General features: G+C 34.6%; 3 protein-coding genes and 1 non-coding gene across 4 annotated transcripts; 1 reads left to right on the top strand and 3 right to left on the bottom strand.

Annotated features, from left to right (window-relative positions):
* Positions 1-497: 497 nt before the first annotated feature.
* TRNAV-CAC (transfer RNA valine (anticodon CAC)) lies at positions 498-571 on the bottom strand. Its single transcript has one exon. It is a non-coding gene; the product is annotated as a tRNA-Val (tRNA).
* An 8,037-nt stretch (positions 572-8,608) lies between these two features.
* On the top strand, positions 8,609-11,196 carry LOC114761014 (polyubiquitin-like). The gene is made up of 2 exons (XM_028950326.1): positions 8,609-8,632; positions 9,312-11,196. Exon 2 carries the CDS (start codon positions 9,312-9,314, stop codon positions 10,911-10,913), a length of 1,602 nt encoding a protein of 533 aa, XP_028806159.1. The 5' UTR covers positions 8,609-8,632; the 3' UTR covers positions 10,914-11,196.
* A 998-nt stretch (positions 11,197-12,194) lies between these two features.
* LOC114760992 (non-specific lipid-transfer protein A-like) lies at positions 12,195-12,748 on the bottom strand. The gene is made up of 2 exons (XM_028950306.1): positions 12,388-12,748; positions 12,195-12,259 (listed from the first exon to the last, which is right to left on the bottom strand). Exons 1-2 carry the CDS (start codon positions 12,746-12,748, stop codon positions 12,195-12,197), a joined length of 426 nt encoding a protein of 141 aa, XP_028806139.1.
* A 158-nt stretch (positions 12,749-12,906) lies between these two features.
* On the bottom strand, positions 12,907-14,422 carry LOC114761017 (probable xyloglucan endotransglucosylase/hydrolase protein 8). The gene is made up of 4 exons (XM_028950329.1): positions 14,084-14,422; positions 13,910-14,010; positions 13,603-13,805; positions 12,907-13,497 (listed from the first exon to the last, which is right to left on the bottom strand). Exons 1-4 carry the CDS (start codon positions 14,274-14,276, stop codon positions 13,095-13,097), a joined length of 900 nt encoding a protein of 299 aa, XP_028806162.1. The 5' UTR covers positions 14,277-14,422; the 3' UTR covers positions 12,907-13,094.
* Between the last annotated feature and the right edge of the window lie 244 nt (positions 14,423-14,666).

The raw sequence follows: 14,666 nt of genomic DNA, 5'->3' as shown, positions 1-14,666 counted from the left end.
AAACTGATTGGGAACTTGGTGGTTTTGTTATTCCATGGATTCATGGTCATAAAGCCTTGATTGCTCAAAGACAAGAATCATCATAACCAAGCTTTCATTATAAAAACTCTATTAGAAGCTTGAGGTTTTGTTATCTAATTAATCATGTAATTAGCCCACTTACACCTGTTTTAATTAATCAAATTGAGGGCATCATAAATGGTCTAGAATTATGCTGGAAACTTGGCCATTGGAAACATGTAGAGGCATATATTAAGTGACAGTGACAGTTTGTCAGTTGATTAATGATGGTATCTTTTTTCATTTGTTTTTCGAAAAAGGCATATGAAACAAGCCACCAACGTTGACTAAAACTTAGTCAGCCCAGCTTCAGTAAAGATGAGCAAAGCCTGAGATAACAAAACCCCACGGGGCAGGCTGGTTCAAGCATGTTCGAGAAGCACCAAAGTGTCAACCCAAAAATTAAAAAAATAAAAAATAAAAATGACATGGACCCTTGTCTGAGCCCGGGTTCGAACCGGGGACCTCTAGTGTGTGAGACTAGCGTGATAACCAACTACACCACCCAGACACATTGGTGAGAAGTTCTTCCGAACCAAATAAGATACGAGATTATCCGGCCATTTTTTCCCCCCATCCGTTGTTTGAGTTTCTCGATTCTGTTCGAGTTATTGTTTTTTAATTAATTTAACTACGTTTATTGAATGACCAGGAATTTAATTAAGTTATTGAAAAAAAGGGAAAATAGACCAAGGTAGTATAACCATCAAGTTACGAAAATTCATTGGTTTTTTTTTTTATATTTAACATATCTTCCTCGTCGCATGAAAAGTTTGTTGAGTTAGCAATATTTTACATACATATCATGCCTAAAGCATAGACTCTCTCTCTCTCTCTCTCTCTAAGTAAAATTATCATGATCTTTTCCCCATAAAAAATTATCACGATATTGAAATCAATTTTACTCATCAGGGCTTTAATTTATAACTCAAATGATACTGAGCTCTATTTGGTACGAGGAAAATGGAGAGAAAGGGAAAAGAGGAAAAATTTTAATGACTTCAATTTTTTACTAAAAAGAAAATATAAGATAAAAAAGTAATTAAAATTAATAAAAAAGGTTAACTCCGCTTCTCAATTTTTTTAAAATGAGTTTATTGAAATTTTTTCTCCCCTTCTTTTCCCTCTATTTCCTTCACAACAAACACACCCTAAACATGTTTTAAAGAAATTTATTAAACGTGATATTATGAGTTTAAATTAGTGATAAGTACGAGTTATGATTAAAAGAACATTTTTTCTGCTTCGAAGTCACTTTTATTCAACTCAAATACTACCTACAGTCTTTAATATAAGACCCTGTTTGATTTTTATTTTGATCCTAAATATAAGACCTCAATCCACTTTGCCTCTCATATTTATGCATATTTTTCCAAGATAGTCCTTTTAATAATTGTAATCCTACCCAATATAGTTGATTAGTAAGGATATTTTAGTAAAGACAACACCTATTTATTACAAATAACTAACTTAACTTATTTCCTTAATCTCCTTAAATTAGTCAACTGGGTGTTATAATTAGGATCGGAAGTAGTACTATTTAATGTTTATCCAAATGTAATTTTTCTAGAGCTACAAGGTATTTAAATAATTAAAACACCCAGATGAATTTACTTTTTCTTTGTGTCCCAGTATTTGGAGGCGCATTATTTTTTTTTTGTCGTCTGCTGGGAATTTTTCTGGGCTTTCAGACGGCCGGTGACGTTTTCATTTTCTGTATTTAATTCAAAAACGAGAAGGAAAAAAACCGGGGGGAGGGGGGAGAAGGCTGATTGATTCTATGTATATAGATATTTTAAGCTTAAATCATTCTTGCATTATTATTATATTTATTATCATCTTATGTTTAATATAAGAGTTAAATAATTTTTTTACATATATTTAAGAAAATTTATTATATCAGTCGTTTGTAATAGATATGATGTGTTTTTTTAGATTACTTTTCTTTTTCTTTTCAACAAGAAATTTCATTCCAAAAAGAAAGTAAGAAACACAGTCCCAAAAAGAACAATACAAGGGCCAATAGCAACAGAAACAAAAAAAAAATTCCAGCTCGGGCATTATGATTAGCATTTTATATCCTTATTAATTATATATATTAAAATTATTTTTTTATAAAGATTTTTTAACATGCACAATCACTATAAAAATTACTTTAAAAAATAAATAAACATAATAGATAAAATAAATTAAGATATTATATTTAAAATCAGTTTTTATATTAAATACCATATTGTAATACTTATTTTAAAACGATGCGTGCACGAAGCAGAACCTACCAAATAGATTTATTATTATGACTTGTTCCCATCCACACGCTCAGTGTAGGGCTAGAAGCTGCGGAGATAACGGTGCGCCAAGAAAAAAAACCAAAAAAAAGAAGAAAAGAGGAGAAAAAGATTTCCCACCTCACCCTAATTTACCCATGAATGTTTACTACCGTCCAGTGTGTGGTAATGATGTCAATTGGACGGCTGTGGTAGATTTGATCATTAAGTTTGAAATGATTATTGATTCATAAGAGAATTACAATGAAATGTTAAAAAAATAAAACAAAACGAGTTTTAAAAATTATCATTTTTTATTTTAAAACTTGTTATTAAAAACTGTTCAACTTGTTATTAAATTTTTGTAATAATTATTTTTCTTTTTTCACATTTGATTATAATTTTTCCTTGGTTCACTGTCCGCTGGTTCTTCTCCATCTTATCAATACGTTTGGACGGTGGACACGGCTGGGTGGTCCTGGGTCACCGTCGGGAGATACAGGACATGGAGTCGGTGTCTGGGTGTTATGATTATTTTTTTGGCCAAAAAAGGGGATTTTTACCAAAATGCTATGAACAGTGAAACAAAATACCAAAATGCTACAGCATGGAAAGATATTACTGAAATGCTACACTTGAAATTTATCACCAGAAAATGAATTTATAAACTTTATCTTGCCCAAAACAAGTTCTTCAATAAAGTGGGTAAATTTGCAAATTCATCTGGTAGAGATGAATTTGTAAAGTTCATCTTTGAGTGATGAACTTCAGAAAAAAGTACTTTTGTCCTTTTCTCCCCATTTCCATGCATATGAGCATCTTCTTCCCGTACGAATCTCTCATAACCACTTTTGTCTAAGTCAAAAAAGCAATTGAACTCTTTGCATGCGTCTGAAGCTAGGAAGAATATTAAGTCATCTCATCTCCCTTGCCCGTGAAGCTACAGTAGCATTGTGGCTTACTATAAATTTTGCATCTCTTACACCCATGAATGCGACTGAATCGTCCGAGCTTTACTTATACATTTTGCATCTCCTCTTATGCCAGTAGCCCATGAATGCGTTTGAGTCCTCCGCATGTTGAGCTTGTGTTCCCACTTCTATCTATTTCCTAAATATTGCATTATAATCATTAATTAAGTACAACTAGGAGAAGACAAAACTTTGAAAATAGAAAGACTCACAAATCATGGTTTCTCATGTATAGTTCACATAGGTTTAAATCTAGTGCTAAAAAAATTATTCATATTTATATATGTATTATAATTCTGTTTTGATTCATTCCGTACCTTTTAATTAAATTTCTAATAGTTTTAAAAGTAATATCAAATCTATGTATTATAGATGCTTAAAAATTAAATTTTTTATGATATTCATTTTTATTAATGAAAAAATTTAACAAAATATTGCCACCTATTTTCTTATTAATAAAAATTTACCTTTATATTATATTTTATTCTCATTATTGTATCCAAAATATTTACTAAATAGGTAAAAATTATATTATTTTAAGAAAAAATTAGGGGGAAGGACCTAGAAAAATAATATTTATTGAGAAGGATCTTAAAAATTATAATTATTTATAAGGACCAAATACTAAAATATAAGTTTAAAAATATTAAAGTACCCTTAACTAAATCCCTACATTTTTTCTTATCATGCTTCCATTGAATAGATCTTTTTTATTATCTCCCTAATTTGTACTGAAAAAATTTATAATCTTTTTCTTATCAATATTTATAACAAAATTTATTGAAAACAAATCAAAATCATTTATTATTAAGCTAAAATATCTTACATATTTAAATACAATGAAATGAAATTATTCATCTACATGAACACCCTTAGCGAATAGTTAAATTTTATCGGTCTTTATTTTATTCCAATTGAAATTTTCTCTTTTTTTTCAAACATCTCTTTCGTTACTTTTAATTTTATAAATTGTTTTACCCATATATATATATATATATTATAAATATGTTTAAATGTAAATAAACATATTTTACTTGATTTCATTAAATACAATTTAAATTTGGGAAAACCATATTGAAGGTACCTATACTTTCTCTCAATTTTTAATTTGGTACCTATGTGTTTTTTTCTCTTTAATTAAACATTTAATTTTATCTTTTTAGCAACATTAGCTCTTATAACTTTGTTCTATTGATATTTTTAGTCTCTACATAAGGATTAATGATGTTAATAGAGGAAAAATAAAGATTTAGTTAAGAACAAAAAACACATAGGTACCAAATTGAAAATTAAAAAAAAGTATAGGTACCTCCAATATGGTTTTCCCTTTAAATTTTTATAATTATTTTTCTTAACCTCAGTTTTTTAAAACAATAAATAATTAAATGAATAAAATTATTCAGATTTATTTTTATATCTAAAATTTTCATTTATTTTAATAATTTTTTAATTGTTAGTTACTTTAATACCCACCTATCAAGATCGAGTAAAACAAAAAAAATTATGAAAATTGATAGCAAATAAGGAATAATATGGGGAAAAAAGTTAAAGCTATGAATTTTTTTCTTATATATTTATTTCCAAAAAAATCATATACTTAAAAGATACTCCTCTAGTTTTATTTATAAGACAGAGAGAGTATAAATTTTGATCCTATATATAAAGCACTTGATATAATTTTTAATACAAACATACATAATTATCCTTATTAAATTATTTGTACAGTTGGTACATTTTCTTCACTCCTTTATCCAATGCTAAATGTCCTTCAATTTTGTCTTCTTCTTATGCTATTATTCCCGCATGTTCCACTTCTTCTATCTCTCTCTCTCTATTCATCTTTTCCACTCTCCCCTACTCATTCCTGTTCTTATTCACCTCTTCTACTCTCTTTTTTTTCCTATGCCATTAGTTCTTTTCATGCATAACAGATCTGACACTTGGAAAAAAAATACTTGATGAAAATATACATTTTTGTGCTTGATTAGTGTTACTTTTATAATCAAATTATGAGATGGTGGATGTGAAATTATTTCAACGGTTTTTTAATCTGTGTGAAATATACTAAAAATACGTTATAAATAAGACTAAATGGGTAATAGAGATCAAAACAAAATCTTGAGATCTTAAAACTATATAATAGAGGATTCTTACCGGCAAAATAAGAGGCACCTAAGAGTATAGATTTTTGAAATTGTTCAACCCACCACTTAGCACCTGGAGATTTAAAATAATAGTTTATCAAATAAAAAAAAAAGAAGAAAATCAAATTAAATATTATAATGACAAAATAAAAAATACATAAGAGAAATAACATACCCTCAAGGCCTCAACAGTAGTAAAAGTATGTGTCGAATGTTTGCAAGTAAGAGTAAAGAAACAAGACAGCAAAAGAATGGAGGAGGCTGGAGCAACTAATAAAACGAGAGAGTAGGATGATGAGAGAGAAGAGAGAAGTCTGAATACATGAAGTGGGAACACAAGCTCAACATGCGGAGGACTCAGACGCATTCACGGGCTACTGGCATAAGAGGAGATGCAAAATGTATAAGTAAAGCTCGGACGATTCAGACGCATTCATGGGCGTAAGAGGAGATGCAAATGTATAGCAAGCCACGACACTACTGTAGCTTCACGGGCAAGGGAGATGAGATGACTTAATATTCTTCCCAGCTTCAGACGCATGCAAAGAGTTCAATTGCTTTTTTAACTTAGACAAAAGTGGTTCAGAGAGATTTGTACCGGCAGAGGATGCTCATACGCATGGAAATGGGGAGAAAAGGACAAAAGTACTTTTTCTGAAATTCATCACTCAAAGATGAACTTTACAAATTCATCTCTACCAAATGAATTCGCAAATTTTCCCACTTTATTGAAGAACTCGTTCTGGGCAAGATGAAGTTTATAAATTCATCTCCTGGTGATGAATTTCAAGTGTAGCATTTCGGTAATATCTTTCCGCGCTGTAGCATTTTAGTATTTTATTTCACTGTTCATAGCATTTTGGTAAAAATCCCGCCAAAAAAGGTTATTATTTTTTTTCTATTATTATCAATTTTTTTTGACGATACACCTAACATTTTAGTGTTATTTTCTTAATGTATTTAATATTTTGATATTATTTTTTTAATTATATTTAACACTCTAATTACCAAGTTATGGCGCGCACATATATTTAACGGTCCGTCCGTCACCCTTTGTTCTGTTAAAAAATTTTTGAAGTTTTTTTTAATACCACTCAATATTTTGAAATATTTTTTAATAACATATTTTAAAATATTTTTAGTCTATTTATCACGTTAAAATATTTTTTATTACTACCCAATATCTAACATCTCAAATCATAAAGTGTTTTTCAATAAAATTTAGTATCCTACACTAATTTTTAATATATCCAGCACTCAAAATATTTTTTAGTAACACTCGATATTTTAAAATAATTCATAGTGTGATATTTTAGAATACGTAATGCATTAAAAATTAATTTATGGGATAATCTCATATCAAAGCAGCTCTTAGATTTTTTTTTTTGACCAAAAAAAGCAGCTCTTAGATTGGGATCCACAAAATTGATACCAGATGGATGATGATGACAAGTGACTTTGGCTCACAGTGAATTTTTATTGGATGATTTTTTCCCCCTAGTAAGTGATTTCAATGGATTTGATTTTGTTTAGATATTATTTATCAAATCATTTCTAGATGTGCGATTACCAGAAATAGTATGCTCATAATTAGAGAGATTAAGTTAGATTTTGATGATCGCTAGAATCGGACCCATTTAATTGGAAGTGAAGGTGAATATTTATAAATGCATCATGAAATGAGAGATTTGGTTAGATTATATTGGGAGTGAATTTGAATAAGTACGTCAATATCATAATTAGAAAGATATGTTTAGATATTTTTCTATTAATAGGTTAGGATTGTCTAACACAATTAGATCTGTTTTTAGGCTAAAATATATATTTAGTTTCTTAATTTTATAACGAGTTTCAATTTAGTTACTTAATTTTAAAAAATATACTTTTAATCCTTTAACTCTAAAATTGTTAATAAAAAATGATGATATTGAGATTTTAAATCTTGATAAAACATTCTTAAATGCTAATAGATTAAGTTTAATATTCAAAATAACCGTAATTATTACAAAAAATATCATTTAAATCTAACAATTTTAAGATTAAGGGACTAAATGTAGATTTTTTTTAAGTTAATGGACCAAATTAAAACGTTGTATAAAATTAAATGACCAAATGTATGCTTTAGTTTTGTTCTTAAATATAATATTTCAATCAATTTTTTTGTCTTTTTTATTTGTCACTTGTTGCCAAATTAATTTACCTAATTTAAAATTATCATGCAATCCCTCATAATTAATAGCTTTCTAAGTTTTCAATATATGCTATGGTCTATTCTCATTTATTCCAATGGATTTTGTCCTAGTGATTAATTGGATGTGGGTGACTGCATAATATTTATTTTCTAATTAGCATATTTACATTAAATAATAGTGACATAATAACAAATAAAAGAATTCAAAATCTTACATGTTTATTTTTATTAATTATTTTTTTGTGTGGATTTCGGCCTAAACATACTCCTTGTGGATAAAAAAATTAAGTTACAAAATCTCTCTTCAATTAAGGAGAAGTGGAAATCATTCTCTCCCTTCCTCTGCTTTTAAAAATTGTATCTTCGTCTTTTATCTAAGATTTCTTTAATAGGAGTCGGCCTAAAAAATAATCCGGGGTGGGTGGACGAACTTAATAATATTTTTATAAACTAATAATGAAATCTATGGCCAAAAGATAACAACGAAATCATCATCATTAATATATAATTAAATCCTGCCATTATTATATACTTTTTTAAGGATTAGGGCTCCTAAATTCCCTCGTGTATTTTTTTAATCCCAAATTCATTGGTCAGAAAAATCGGGGAAGCAACCTGCAAGTGCAACTACCACTGGGCCATCCAATAATGGACTGTGGGCCCAGGAATGCCCGCTTGCTATTAAAATATCATTTCCCGTGGGCCCCACATGATAAAGAAGAGTCTCCGTCTCTTAAAGATAACGTCGTCCCAACGGTAACCCCGCGGAGAATGCAATGAATAGATTCCGAAAACGTTGCCGCCTCTTCAGCCACTTGTGACACGTCATTGGCACGCGTTATCATATGATTTGGCCCAATGTTCACGCTCGCCGTTGCCGTAACGAAGTCGTTCACCTCCTTTTGTTATAAAAGCAGGCTCAAGCCCCCTTCTATCTTCGCATTTCAATTTCCTTCTCTTACGTTTCTTCTCTGAGAAAGCCTTCTATACTCCTTCAAGGTATTCTTCGAGTTTCCTTCTCTTTTCCGTTGTTCTTTAGTTCGGTCCTTTTTTTTTTTTTTTTAATTTTCAGTTCCCGCGGTTGTTTGGGACTATCTTGTGTTTGTTTAATCTGTGGTGTATCTGGATCGTTTTGGTCTTTTCTTCTGAATTAGTTGACCTAGTTTTTGATATACGAGAGATCGTTTTATATATGATATTTTGAATCAATCGAGTCAAGTTTGATTCGGATTTGCCGCGGAGTACTTTCGGCGTAAGCGGATTAATGCGTTAACGCGGTTTCGATGTTTTGCCGATTATTCTGTGGTTGATTCGCGTCCTTTATTCGTGAAAAAGGTGCCCGGATCTAAAGGATGGTTATATGTGTTTACTGTCTCGCTTTCAAAGTCCTCAGTTGATCATGAGGCGGCTTCTTGTTCGAGTTCTTCATGATTGTTGGACTTAAAATTATTCTATTGCCTGAAAGCGGCATTCAGATCTGTTCCTGAAGCTATCATCTTTAGGGGATTTTCTTTATCGTTTTCCCCGTTTTGTTTGGGCAAAAAAAAAAAAAAAACAGACAGAAGAACTTGTTGACGGAGTTTGTTTTGTTTGAATCTGATCAATTCATAATCTTGTTTGAGGCTCTTTTGATTTTTGTTAGGACTGTTCTAATCTGTTTTGTTTTTTAATTCTGTAGATGCAAATCTTCGTTAAGACCCTCACCGGCAAGACCATTACTCTCGAGGTCGAGAGCTCTGACACCATCGACAATGTCAAGGCCAAGATCCAAGACAAGGAGGGCATTCCCCCAGACCAGCAGAGGCTGATCTTCGCCGGCAAGCAGCTCGAGGACGGCCGCACCCTTGCCGACTACAACATCCAAAAGGAATCCACCCTCCACCTCGTCCTCCGTCTCCGTGGTGGCATGCAGATCTTTGTTAAGACTCTCACCGGCAAGACCATCACCTTGGAGGTTGAGAGCTCCGACACCATCGACAACGTCAAGGCCAAGATCCAAGACAAGGAGGGGATCCCCCCAGACCAGCAGAGGTTGATCTTCGCCGGAAAGCAGCTCGAGGACGGTCGCACCCTCGCCGATTACAACATCCAAAAGGAATCCACCCTCCACCTTGTCCTCCGTCTCCGTGGTGGTATGCAGATCTTTGTCAAGACTCTCACCGGCAAGACCATCACCTTGGAGGTTGAGAGCTCCGACACCATTGACAACGTTAAGGCCAAGATCCAAGACAAGGAGGGGATCCCCCCAGACCAGCAGAGGTTGATCTTCGCCGGAAAGCAGCTCGAGGACGGTCGCACCCTCGCCGATTACAACATCCAAAAGGAATCCACCCTCCACCTTGTCCTCCGTCTCCGTGGTGGTATGCAGATCTTTGTCAAGACTCTCACCGGCAAGACCATCACCTTGGAGGTTGAGAGCTCCGACACCATTGACAACGTTAAGGCCAAGATCCAAGACAAGGAGGGGATCCCCCCAGACCAGCAGAGGTTGATCTTCGCCGGAAAGCAGCTCGAGGACGGCCGTACCCTCGCCGATTACAACATCCAAAAGGAATCCACCCTCCACCTCGTCCTCCGTCTCCGTGGTGGCATGCAGATCTTCGTTAAGACCCTCACGGGGAAGACCATCACCTTGGAGGTTGAGAGCTCAGACACCATCGACAACGTCAAGGCCAAAATCCAAGACAAGGAGGGTATCCCACCAGACCAACAGAGGCTGATCTTCGCTGGCAAGCAGCTTGAGGACGGTCGAACCTTGGCTGATTACAACATCCAGAAGGAGTCAACCCTCCACCTTGTCTTGCGTCTACGTGGTGGTATGCAGATTTTCGTGAAGACGCTTACAGGAAAGACCATTACTCTTGAGGTTGAGAGCTCGGACACCATTGATAATGTTAAGGCCAAGATTCAAGACAAGGAGGGTATCCCACCAGACCAGCAGAGGTTGATTTTTGCTGGAAAGCAGCTCGAAGATGGACGTACACTTGCAGACTACAACATTCAGAAGGAATCCACCCTTCACCTTGTCCTTCGCCTCAGAGGAGGCATGCAGATTTTTGTGAAGACCTTGACTGGCAAGACTATCACGTTGGAGGTGGAGAGTTCGGACACGATCGACAATGTCAAGGCCAAGATTCAGGACAAGGAGGGGATTCCACCAGACCAGCAGAGGCTTATCTTTGCAGGGAAGCAGCTTGAAGACGGAAGGACCCTAGCTGATTACAACATTCAGAAGGAGTCCACCCTTCACCTTGTGCTTCGCCTTCGTGGTGGTAACTGAATATTGTGCGGAAGAGTTGCCTCTGTCGGTCCTTTCCTGTTGCGTTGAGTCTGTGTTTTTCATTGAGAAATTGAAGTGTCGGGGTGCATGGTTTGCCCCTTGAATAAATTTATGTTATGGTTTTTAAGCGGTTTGTATAAATTTCGTACTCTTAATGACTAGTCTCCCGCTAATGCGGGTTTATAATAATTGTGTTTCCGAGTAATCTATTGTGTGTGTGATATTTGGATCGAGTTCATATGGGAGATGTGATACAGTTTGTGCTGTATTGGATGGTTGTTCGCAATACAAAGTCCTATAGTCCTTCTGTATTGCTGTTCCCGTTGTGTTAATTAATCCTAATCCTATTATACAAGAATGTGGAAAACTTGTAGCAATCTGATGGGATGGGGAGTACTAGAATGAAGAGAGGGTTGGGGTGAAGCTGCTGGATGTATTTATCTCTCGAGTCATGCATTCATTATTGCTTCGAAAGCGCTCATCAAAGAAGGTGGAACCTACTAGGCGAGTCTTTTGAGTGCACCATCTTCTCGCAATGAGATTCTGGGGGCTTTTTGATTGATTATCTATTTTTATGTCTCCCACAGTAGCATGGTTGAGGAACGAGGGTGCTCAGACGGTATAGAATGGTTCTACTTAGTACCATATTTATTAACAAACATATTATCACTGTACACGTATCACATTAATTTTCAAAATGCCCAAAACTTAAAATAAAATGATGAGCTGCATTTTATTCTTTAGTTTAATTTTAATTTTTTCCACCAATATAAATTTAGTCTAATAGAAGGTTTTCAGTTTAAAAAGAAATTAATACATATGAGAAAAAAGTTAAATAAATTACTTTGAAGTATTATATTTATTGTCTAATACATTATAATGATATATATAAGTATTTTAAAGAGATAATTAAGTAATTTTTAAATTTTTTTTATCTGTAACAATTTTTTAATTAATCAATTGGTTTTTATATTAATGAGTAGATGTAGTATTAGAGAAATAAATGATAAATATTATTCAATTCTACTGGACTCCAAAAACAAGTAATTTGGTTTTTATTGTATAAACCATAACCATTGTCTGGAGAGCACCTGAATTTTAATTCCCCAGGGACTAAGCCCTGGAGGGCATGCGAGTAATTTGGTTTGCTTGGTGAACGATCTTCGAATTAATGCTCTGTTATGCAAATTGATTAAAATCTTGATTCTAAAGTAAGCTGAAAAGATTTAGTATTGGACGCCATCAAACATACGAAGGAAGAAAACCACAAAAGACAGCCAATTATGATTTCCTATTAAGTCCTACAGTTCTTCTGCTTATTTGTTGCCCCTCAACATCCCAGAAACCTGCAAATAACAATGTCAAATAAGTCTATTTTCAAACCCAAGTCTCATCAGCACCATCCAATCCTAATAACACAAAAAATCCCATAAAAACTATGATCAAAAGATCTGGGCTTACTGTTACTAGGAACATTCCTCGTGGGGATCGGCAGGAATGTTTGGAAGGTCCTTGACGCAAGCTTGACGAAGCTGTTGAACTCTCTGAGCAAGAATCGGAGGTTGGAACTTGGCGTCTCTGAAACAATAACACACAGCCTTCCTTATCTCAGCCGTACTACACATGGCCCTCAATTGCATACCAGCCAGACAGCATCTAGGTGAAGGCTCCTCTGATCCTCCACCCTCCAAAAACTCAAAACATGGCACCATCGCGCTCATTGCCTGGCTGCACGCAACGCAAGGTACGTCATTTCCTTCTTTAGTTACTGCTTCTGTGCTTCCACACCATACCAGAGCCATAAAAACGAAACCCCATTTTGCAGATGAAGCCATCTTCGATTCCCACACAAATCCCCTGTTCTTGAGATCATAAAACAAGCTTGGTATTTGTATAGCCATAAAAGTGATTAACTGCATCCAGAAGATCTGGTGTGTATATTCATTCATAAAGCTAAACTATATGAACATGGAATTATAATTCATAAAACCATTTCTGTCTTTTATGCTTTGGAGGAGCAAAAACTCACCATTATTACAAACAAAAGAGATAAATGCATTCATTGCAATCAATGCTTGCCATTTATTATGCATCCACTTAGTATTTATGAAACATTTGCGTCCTAAACACGAACCGACTCAACAAAAAAGCAAGATTAATGGCATACACGCCGATTCATTATTAATCCCATGGACTGAGAGAACACTCCTGTGGAGAAGTTGGGTAGCGTTGGGAGTCTTTGCAATAATCATAAACGACGAGGTTTCTGAGAACCCAACCGTGGTCTATTTTCTGGTCATCAGAGAGATGCCAAGCATCATATTGGTCCCACCAATTCTGAGTTGTGGTGGACACACATGGAGGGTAAGGTTCTTCCCATTGGCAGGCTTCAATAGTGAAGTCCTTGTAGGATGACACAAATGGATCTAGTCTCCAATCAGTCTTCTCTAGTCCTCCTCTTGTAGCCCACTCATCTGCATTCCATATACTTGAAAATAAGTACATTGGCTTCTCTGTTGGGAAGAAATTGTTCATTTCGCCGTAGCTCTTGCACACCCTTATGGCCACTTTGTCCACGAAGAATCTGTTCCAATTAACATGATTTGATGAAAAACTCAAATGGGTGTGACTAAAAATTTTGATTTTTAACATGTAAGTGAAAGAAAGAAGTGGTAGGTGAGGAATTTACACGAGCTGGTGGTAGTTCCAGAGGATGGAGTAGGTGTGATAATCTTCAGTGGGGTCGAACCAAAGCATGTGTCTCATCTCACGTCCACCAGTTCCAGTTTTATACACATTTGTCTGAATCAAGTATGGCTCCCCTGTTCTGTTCCCCAAGAACTCAAAATCGATCTCATCTCTCTCCGGTCCTGCTCCATTCTCTGAACACATCTGCAACATCAAATCCACCCTCATGTTCTGTATCCAAAGAAAAATGCTTCACAAGATCTCATTTCTCTTCAATTTTGAAGATGATGCAGAATTCAAACACTTACGTAGAATGCTGTAACTACACCAGCAGAGTCACCACCTACCAGCTTCATCTTCAAGCTGAACCAACCAAATCTGTATCTTTGCTTTGTCTGGAAACCACATCCTATAATACATCAATTATGTATCAGAAATGTATTTAACAGAGAATGAGAAAGACTAGTTTGACGATTGTGTACCTGTGTCTTTGTCTAGGGAGAGATACCAGATCTGTCCATCTTCGGAAGTGGTGAAATGGTCTTTGGACCACATTATGTCGAAGTTGTCGTTGAAGAATGCTTTGGACTTATTAGCTGCTTCAGATGAGAAAGAAGAAGCAGCCATGAGTGCTAGAGTGAGGAGGACAACCATGGACGATGATGAGTTCAGCATCGGATTCAGAGAAAGAGAGGGACGATGGAGAAGAACAGAGAGTGGATATGTTCATTAAATGATCTGAATTTCAATTTTTATTTCACATGTTTTTGCCTTCTGACTTTTCTTTGTTTTTGGATTGAAGTTGACATTCACCTGCTTCATTAATTGCCTGGTAGGTAATTTGCCGCCACAGTAAATGAATGTTTAGACCTTGTGAACCTCACAAAAGATTTTTAGGGTTTAATTTAATTTACTCTACTTCCATTCATAGATTTAATAATGTTCAATCATATATGTGTGTGTGTATTCAACACTATCTTTCTTTCCCCTTCACGTCAAAATGCTTAGTGGATGGAGAGCCGACAAGGGCATTATGGGGATCATACAATGGAACATATCTATATT

The sequence above is a fragment of the Neltuma alba genome, unplaced genomic scaffold, assembly GCF_004799145.2.
Source record: "Neltuma alba isolate B1F8T4 unplaced genomic scaffold, ASM479914v2 tig00011065_pilon, whole genome shotgun sequence".
Lineage (NCBI taxonomy): Eukaryota > Viridiplantae > Streptophyta > Magnoliopsida > Fabales > Fabaceae > Neltuma > Neltuma alba.
Note: the sequence above shows the minus strand (reverse complement) of the source record. Positions and strands in the feature narration are given on the sequence as shown.

Excerpts from the sequence above, each read along its gene's own strand:
- LOC114761014 (XM_028950326.1), top strand. The coding sequence starts at position 9,312 with ATGCAAATCTTCGTTAAGACCCTCACCGGCAAGACCATTACTCTCGAG.
- LOC114760992 (XM_028950306.1), bottom strand. The coding sequence starts at position 12,748 with ATGGCTTCATCTGCAAAATGGGGTTTCGTTTTTATGGCTCTGGTATGG. Across the intron at positions 12,260-12,387 it reads TGCCGATCCCCACGAGGAAT|GTTTCTGGGATGTTGAGGGG; the intron begins GTTCCTAGTAAC and ends TGTTATTTGCAG.
- LOC114761017 (XM_028950329.1), bottom strand. The coding sequence starts at position 14,276 with ATGCTGAACTCATCATCGTCCATGGTTGTCCTCCTCACTCTAGCACTC. Across the intron at positions 14,011-14,083 it reads CTCCCTAGACAAAGACACAG|GATGTGGTTTCCAGACAAAG; the intron begins GTACACAATCGT and ends GATGTATTATAG. Across the intron at positions 13,498-13,602 it reads TGGAACTACCACCAGCTCGT|ATTCTTCGTGGACAAAGTGG; the intron begins GTAAATTCCTCA and ends TAATTGGAACAG.